The sequence below is a fragment of the Heloderma suspectum genome, chromosome 2, assembly GCF_057233095.1.
Source record: "Heloderma suspectum isolate Gila_16-S chromosome 2, 16-S_ref, whole genome shotgun sequence".
NCBI classification, from domain to species: domain Eukaryota; kingdom Metazoa; phylum Chordata; class Lepidosauria; order Squamata; family Helodermatidae; genus Heloderma; species Heloderma suspectum.
The window spans coordinates 287,041,955-287,050,676 of record NC_139459.1 but is presented as its reverse complement, the minus strand read 5'-3'; the positions used below and the strand labels follow the sequence as shown (position 1 = coordinate 287,050,676).

At 44.7% G+C, this 8,722-nt stretch overlaps 1 protein-coding gene across 5 annotated transcripts; it reads right to left on the bottom strand.

The window, feature by feature from the left end:
- Positions 1-3,245: 3,245 nt before the first annotated feature.
- Positions 3,246-8,397, bottom strand: RPL29 (ribosomal protein L29). 5 transcript variants are annotated; one of them, XM_084839727.1, is made up of 4 exons: positions 8,095-8,397; positions 7,451-7,573; positions 5,123-5,187; positions 3,246-3,463 (listed from the first exon to the last, which is right to left on the bottom strand). In XM_084839727.1, the coding sequence occupies exons 2-4, from the start codon at positions 7,485-7,487 to the stop codon at positions 3,365-3,367; spliced, it is 201 nt and encodes a 66-aa protein (XP_084695853.1). In that variant the 5' UTR covers positions 7,488-7,573; positions 8,095-8,397; the 3' UTR covers positions 3,246-3,364. The 5 variants fall into 5 exon arrangements, with proteins under 5 accessions (XP_084695853.1, XP_084695849.1, XP_084695850.1 ...); XM_084839723.1 differs by having other exon boundaries at positions 7,451-7,499; positions 8,360-8,397; XM_084839724.1 differs by having other exon boundaries at positions 7,451-7,496; positions 8,360-8,397.
- Positions 8,398-8,722: the final 325 nt, after the last annotated feature.

Below are 8,722 nucleotides of genomic sequence, written 5' to 3'. Positions count from 1 at the left end.
CTGTAGCCAACTGTGGATCCACCGGATCGTTGTTTCATCTAGCCCACTTCGAGCAAGTTTGCTCATCAGGATATCATGGGGCACTTTGTCGAAAGCTTTGCTGAAGTCGAGGTATATGATGTCTACAGCATTCCCACGGTCTACAAGGGAGGTTACTTGATCAAAAAATGAGATCAGATTTGTCTGGCAGGACTTGTTTTTGACAAATCCATGTTGGCTTCGAGTAATCACGGCATTGTTGTCAAGGTGCTTCCAGATGGATTGCTTTATGATCTGCTCCAGAATTTTTCCAGGGATTGATGTCAGACTGACTGGTCTGTAGTTCCCAGGTTCCTCCTTTTTACCCTTTTTGAAGATAGGGACAACGTTAGCCCTCCTCCAGTCATCTGGCACTTCCCCGGTCCTCCATGATTTCTCAAAGAGAATAGACAGCGGTTCTGAGAGTTCTTCTGCCAGTTCCTTTATTACTCTAGGATGCAGTTCATCTGGCCCTGGAGATTTGAACTCATTCAAAGTAATGAGGTGTTCCTTGACCATATGCCTGTCGATCTCAAGCTGCAATCCTGCCCCTTCAGCCTGTACTTCGCCTTTGCCAGGGGGGTCATAGACCCTCTTTTGGGAGAAGACTGAGCCAAAGTAGGAATTGAGCACCTCTGCCTTTTCTTTGTCATCTGTTATCATTTTGCCATCCTTATTTAATAGCTGAACAACCATTTCTTTCCTCTGCCTTTTACTATGCACGTAGCTGAAGAAAGCCTTTTTGTTGTTTTTAGCATCCCTCGCTAACCTCACCTCGTTCTCCGCTTTAGCCTTCCTGACGCCATCCCTGCAATTCTGTGCTACCTGCCTGTACTCTTCCTTTGTTACTTGGCCTTCTTTCCACTTCCTATATGTGTCCTTTTTTGTTTTCAGGTCATCCCTAAGCTTTTTGTGAAGCCACATTGGCTTCTTCTGTTGTCTTCCACCTTTTCTTCTTGTTGGAATTGTTTGTGATTTTGCCTTGAGAATTTCCTTTTTTAAAAGTTCCCACCCATCTTGGACTCCTTTTCTCGCTAGCATTGTTTGCCATGGGACCTTACTGATCATTGTTCTGAGTTTATTAAAATCAGCTTTCCTAAAATCCAGGGTACGTGTTTGAGTACACTCGGCTTTTGCTTCCCTTAGAACCAAGAACTCAAGTACAACATGGTCGCTTTCCCCCAGAGTTCCTGTAACTGCTACTTTATCCACTAAGTCATCTCTGTTGGTTAGGATCAAGTCAAGGATAGCCGATCCTCTAGTTCCTTCCTCTACTTTCTGTAGGAGGAAGTTATCCGCTGTTATGCTGTAAAATCATGGAGACAAACTATCCTGGAACCCCTACGTTTACGTGCTAATCTTCAAATACTTTTGACAAACTACCCATCGCAATGCCTTTATATAAATTTATGCTGCTGTTACTTCTGGAATAGTGTACACTTCTAGTTGCTCAAAGTAAGGATATTGTAAAAATGGGAAAAGGTACAGAAAAGGCAACTGAAATAATTGAGGTATAAAAAACCCGCTATAGGAAAAGGCTGAAGTACTTGGGGATTTGTACTTCAGACAAAAAGGGGTGTGTTTGTGTGGGTACAATAGAAGTTCATAACACCATGGATGGTTGGAGACAGAGAAAATGTTATTCAGCATAGAAAACAATTACATGAAGGGGCAACGGCCACTATCCCATTTGGCTTTCTAGACAAATTCATTGGGAGGCTTAACACCCATTAGCAATGATAGCTAAATGGGTCAATCTCAGCTTAACAAATGCTTGAAACCAATAGAACAGTGTCTGCTGTCATGCCCTGCTCATGAGCTTCCCAGCAACAGCTGGCCAGCCACTTCTGGAAACAGAGTGCTGGACTAAATGTACCTTTGACTTGCTCAAACAGGGTTCTTGTATAGTCAGTACTTAGATGCATTATCTACCAGCAGTGAACAATTGTTATTCCTCAGGTTGATGACTGACTTAGTTATGATCTTAATATAGTTCCTAGATTTTCCCATCCAAAATTCTCATATCCCAATATTAACTTGGATAGTACCGCTAGTGTACAGAAGACACCACCTGCTGGATAAATGGTATTACAGCAGTACACACCCCAATGGCAGCTTATAGCCTTAGGGAACTCTAGGAAAACATTTAAACAATAACAGAAGGAAAATACAATTCCTGTTTAAAAGTGTGATTCAGACTTCTTGCTGACATGTTCTTTCAGGCTGCATGGTAGCAAAGGGATTTGATATTGGAGTTCAACACTGCATATTCAAGCTACCTTGAGTGCCATTTTTTTGGTGGAATGGCAGGGTATAAAAAACCAAATAATAAATACATTGTTTTATAATTTGGGAGATAGTAGCCACTGGATAGGTCAGGGGAAGCATATGGCACACAAGGTATTAAATGAACATTCCAGTCAGCATCAGTAATTACTGAAGATTGCTGTAGACCTGAACCCAAAGATGTGGGTAATGACTTTGAATCAATGTGAATTTCAAAGGAATCATGCAGCACCTTAAAGACAAACAGCTTGTCTGTGGCATAAGCTTTCATCAAATAGAGTCTACTCTGTCAGATGCTTGAAGTGCAATCCTTGGTTGGTTAAGAGAGAGAGAGAGAGACAGACAGACAGATGTATAGGTTTGCCCCAATGGCTATATTTCTCCATACACACCTCTGCCAACTGAGTTTAACATTTCATGCATCTGATCCATTAAGAGCTTATGTCATAACATGTTTAGGCTAACTGTTGCCTTGGCTGAAACAGAAAACATAGCTCCCCTTTGGATGTTGTTACCACGTGAACTTCAGCACTCTTACCCCTTCCCATCAATGGCATGAGACCGCCAGAACTGTGTAAATGCTTTTGCTCTTACCACTATCCCTCTCTTGTCTTTTTGGGCACCCCTCTCACAACAAGTTTTACAGGATTCAGGTTTCCCACCTCCTGAGTCTCCTGATAGCAAACAGCCCCTTTGTGTGTCCAAGCCCTGCCTGAGGGGGTCCCCCCCCCCACGTCACTTCAGGTACCTCCCACATCCATGGTGAACTGCACAGTAGGCAGCAACTCCTGCCCCAATACCCCTTCTGAGTGATTTTAGTATGAAGAGAAAGAGGGAGCAGACTTGACAAGATTAACTTCATTGCCCCAAAGGAACAGAAGCACACTGCCAGAAGGTACAACCTCTTGTAGTCAAAACGGAAAGCATAAAATTTGCACCTGCACATTACACTCAATTTTATTTATACAAAATGCCTTGAGTGAAAACGAACAATAAAAGGAAAAACTGCCAGTCAGGTGCCAAGCAAGCTAGTCCCTTTTGCCACTGAAAGGCAAGCTGGTTATTTGGCAGTTTTAGCATTGTTGGCCCGCATTTTTTTCAGCCCTTTCTTGTTGTGTTTCTTTGCAAAGCGCATGTTCCTCAGAAACTTGGGATCAACCTAGAAGGGGAGAAAATGATGAAAATAGTTTGCTTGGCAGCTCTAGTATTTATGACAGTGAAAAGACAACTGAGCTCCAACTACTGGGTAGTATAGAAATGTAAATAACAACAGAGTGAGCTGTGCAAAGGCTATGAGATGCAGCTCTGTCCCTCGTGGCCCTTTGGCCACACCAGGCTCACTAACCTGCTCAGACTGGGCCATCTGCCTTTCCCCCCTTTTCTCTGTTCTTTCCAATGGCCCTCTACACCCCCATCTCTGCCATAATTCAGGAGAAGGGCTGTAGCACAGTCATTGGGCTGGTTCTCACGATCAAAACGAGCCATGGTGGCTTGTGAACGGCAGCACGTGCCAGGCGCGATTTGCACAATCCCCACCCAGCCACGGCTTGTCGTGCTGTCCAAATCCAGATAGCATGGCTTGTTGGAGGGTAAAACAACCCTCAAATAACCCATGGGCTATTGTAGGGCTATTTGAGGGTTGTTTTACCCTCCAACAAGCCATGCTGCCTGGGTTCGGACAACACCACAAGCTGTGGCCAGGCGGTGATTATGCAAATTATGCCCAGCATGTGCCATGGCTCACAAGCCAGTTTAAGCCACAGTGGCTTAATCGTACAAACCAGGTCATAGAGCACCTGCTTTGCTTGCTGAAGGCCCCCATTTCAAATTCTGGCATCTCCAGGTCTGACTTGAAAAATTCAGGTTTGAAACCCTGGAGATCTGCTGCCAGACAGTGTAGACAATACTGAGCTAGACTGACCAAGGGTCTGACTCAGTATAAGGTAGTTTCCTAGGTTGTATGCCTGATCACATGAACTGTACCATAAGGAAACATGGTTACTGACATAATAGCGGTTATTGCCAACAATAAGCATATATGATAGATCGCAGTCCTAGGATAGCAGGTTATCACCCTGTTCTTGATATAAAATGAAATTTTACTGAAATAAGTACAGCTGATCTTCAGTGACACTACCCACAACCTAGATTAGCTTTCCCCAACCTGATATCCTACACGTGTTGGACTACAATAGTAGCAGTTATAGTGCAACACATCTGGAGGGCACCAGGTTGGGGTTGGCCTAGATAAAGGGGGAACAAGAAAATGTAGTCCATTAAGGTGTGTGTTTACGAGCTGTTTACCTGCCTGGACTGCAGGCAAAACTTGCTTCAAGACAGAGAGGCATTAGAAATGAGCTGCTCAAGTTCTAAGAACTACCATGTAGGCTAGAACAGCAACTGTGGGCAAAGGACAGACAGAAATTCAGTACAGTTTTCAGGCTTTTTCTTTCACTTTGAGACCCCTTCCATTGTACCAAAGGGCTATCCTACATCGGTTGAATCAATTCACATGCAGAATTTATAGCCAATTTTGGTAACATAGGAGGAGGTTCCTCAACAGCAGCAAGATGAGGGAAGAAATGTAACAAAAGGCCAGAAAAGTTCAAATTCAATGAAGGTAAAACACAAACATACACAGTGCAGGTTGTGCTTTGCAGTACTGGCATGTGACCCTGAAGTGGGGTTGCTGTGATGTTTAATGTCATGCTCTGTGACCATGCATTCACATTTATTGTTGCTAGGTCCCCATTTTAAGCTCTGCCAGCTGCTAATGAACAAGAGCAGCTGCTGGTGAGATGAAGAAAAATGCACTCACCCCCTTCAGAGATTCATATCTATTTGACCTGGGTTTCTTAATGCCGTTTCTGTGCCACTTGCGGGCTGTTAAAGACATAACACCATTAATAGATGTAGGACAGATAGTTGATATTGTACATTTATGTTCCCATATTAGCTTTATCGGCTGCTTAGCAAAAACTACAACATATATTTCCATGTCACGCTTGCAGGCTTTTAAAGCACTGTGAGCCAGTGTAGCAGAGTGGCCTGGAAAGTTCCTACATAAGATCTTGACTCTGCAGTGACCTTAATAGGTGGCCTTAGGCAAGTGACAGTAATGATACCATGTATGTGAAAGGATCCACAATTCTGCTCACCATGATTATAGGGTCCCTCCCTCTGGTGAGCATGACAATCCACCTCCCTGGTCCCTTGAGCTGCATGGCTCCCTTTTCCTCTCTATCCAGCACCAGCCAGTGCTGAGCACGAGAGCCTTCCCCTCCTCTCTGCCACTGCCCTCCACTGGCAAATCCTTGTCCCTTCCAGACTAGTTGATCAGAGACATGTCTGCTGAAAGTGGCTTGTGCACTAGTACTCGCTGGTTCTGGAAAGGAATGTGGGAGAGGGGGCTCGGGTGATCAGTTCCACTGGTACTGGGGAGGTGATGGCTGGCACAGGAGGTGGCAGCCCTGGCATTTGTCCTTCCCCAGCTTCATTCTCAGGAGGATAGAAGGGAATCTTCCAGGTGGTGCTGCACTTCAGAGAGCATCTTCAAACTGCAGAAAACAGACAAGCCCCTGCCCTTTGCTGGAGCCTGAAGTGGGGGAAGGAATCATCCCTGACCTTGCATTTTGTTTTGGCTGCATTTGCCTCCAGCGTCGCATCAGAGACAAGATCTTGCCCCTCTGCAGCTGTCACAGTAAGCACACATTCCAGCTAACTACCAAGGCAAGCCACAACTGGTAGACTCCCGATATGAGAAACACTTGAAAACCCATACACAAGGATACTATTGTGGTTATTATTGACTTAAACACTCATGCCTTCTCTGTATATGTTGCCCTCTGAAGCATGATACATGTAGGGATTGGAAGCATATATTCAGTGACATTCACTGTTCCTACCCATAGCTGTCCCATCCTAGTGGCACTCCTAAAGGTGCATTTCTCTCTACATCTACGTGAAAGTCCTATTAAAATGAATGGACCTTACTTCCATATGAACACGGTTAGGACTTAACTGAAAATCTATTTAAGAACGCCCAAAATGAAAAGCACCAATAATTTCCTTGGCATGAAAATGGAGTGCTATAATACAGTTCCAATGATAATTTTCAAGCATGACTGTTGATTGCTTATGATTCAGGGTACATTCACGCAGCTACTCTTATCCAGCCAGAACTGAATTCTTTCCATCATTCCTGACAAGTTCTACATGGAACTAAGCCCACAACATGTCTGCTGCCTCATAGACCAAGTTGCCGAACATTCAGTGGTTCCTGAACTACATTCTATTGTATCCTTCTACAGAATCTTATTCCAAATGGATCTCACCAATGTTATTTCTTCAGTGGGAAGAAAACATGTTTGTCACTGTTGGAAGACACCATTACACTGCAAGTGAAGATTAACTGGTGGTCATGGAAGGACTAGAATGGCAATCATCATTACCATGTTATGATGAGCATAGGAAATGTCCCTTTGGGACCAAACTTCAGTATTTACACTTGCCATGGCGAATGTAGAACTGCTTCCTGGCAAGGGTGACGGGTGAGCAGCCTTCCTCCCATCAGCTTTAGATGGCACACTTGCTGCCTACCTTTCCTTCAAGAAATTGGGGAGGGGGGATGGCTTCCTTGGCTGCTGTTGGGCAGAGATGCTTGCCTCCATCAAGCCAGTGGGAGAGGGGAAGGAACCTGGCAACACCAACTGCTGTCTTGGCTAGCATTACTGTCCAAAAACTGAAGACTCCCTGGATGGAACTGTTTACTCACTTCAATTTCTACAAGAATCCAACCTAGTAAGAATATAAAATCTCACTGAACCTTAATCTAGATTTTAGTTTAGACCAGTATCATACCAGTTCTTCCAAATACAGGCACACTAACCAGATCAAATGAAAATTATCAATATACAAAGACAACCTGAACTATTTTTAGGAGCCAAGTTATTTCGAATTGTTAGTAAACGTTTCCAGGGATGTGGCTCCTTTAGGGTAGCTGTTGATTAAGAGATCACTAACTACTATGAAGTAGAACACTGTGTGTTCGAGAAAGAGTTGCTGATAATCACACATATCTAACTACATCTTACAAAAGAACACATTACTGACCAACATTCACTTCCCAGCTCCCATGCAAACTTACACTGGTTGTGTGTGGTGTGATTCTTGGACTTGGCCATGGCTTAAATCTGCTGAAAGAAATAAACATGAGAAGCATCCATCTCAAATACAGAATACAAAACAATGGTAGAACCCCCACCTCCCTCTATTGCACAGGAATGAGTTTTGAAGGGGAAAATGATTTACATTCACTTATCACCTAAAATCCAACATATTTTTAGTAAGTTAAGAATTGCTTTGTAGACCAAAGAATCCATCTAGTTCAACATCAGGTATTCAAGCAGCCAATGCCTCTAGGAAGTTACAAGCAGAGCATGAAGACAACAGGACTCCCCTGTCTTTTGCCTCAGGAACTGATACTAAAGGAACAATCCTATACATGTTTAGACAGAAAAAAAAGGCCTACAACTCCCAGCATGCCCCATCCAGCATGGCTACCTGAGGAATGCTGGGAATTGTAGTCCTTTTTTTTCTGTCTAAACATGCATAGGATTGCACCCTAAGGCTACAATCCAAAATGCACTGACTAGGGAGTGAACGCCATTGAATTCAATGGGGCTTACTCCGAAGTAAGCATGCGCGGGGTTGCAATTTCAGCCTTTGAAGTTGGAGGTTCGATTTAGTTCAAGGTACACTCTGCTTTCCAGACACACGTAAAAAACGCACAGACACCACCAGGCAGAGCCGCCGAAGTGCCAAGGGCGATACTTGGCAATCTCCAGAATGCGTCGCTCCATCCGCGCCTCCCTCGTCCCCACGGCTCCATCCCGCCCGCCCTTCCCCACTTTCCAGGGGCGCCAAGCTGCTCTCGCTCCCATCCACCTCCCCGCGGGCACGTAGGAAGCCTTCCCAACCCCCCTCCACCCGCGACTCGCCGCGCTAAGGTCCTCCTCGGGAAGGATGGCACTGGATTACAGGAGGAAATTCTCACCCGCACCTCCGCCGCAGCTCAGGCCAAAACCGGAAGAGGAGCAGCGCTGGCAAGGCACTCCGGGAAATCAGAAGCATCAGCCATAGAGACACAGATGGCAGCAGCCGAACGGAGCGGAAGGGAAACGATATTGCGTGTCCGGCTGGAAACAGGAGCCGCCGTCGAAAACGTTCCGTTAGAGATAGAGAAGCGGATAACATATCCGGTTTTTCTACTGTGTATTTCTTCTTCTTTAGAACAGATGGGTATGTCAAGAAACGTCATGGAGCTGAGGTAGCAGGATGGTCCCACCAAAAGTTTTGTTGGCAGCTCTATAGATTTCTTTCCTCGTCTTGTGATTTCATGTCGAAGAATCCATCAGAC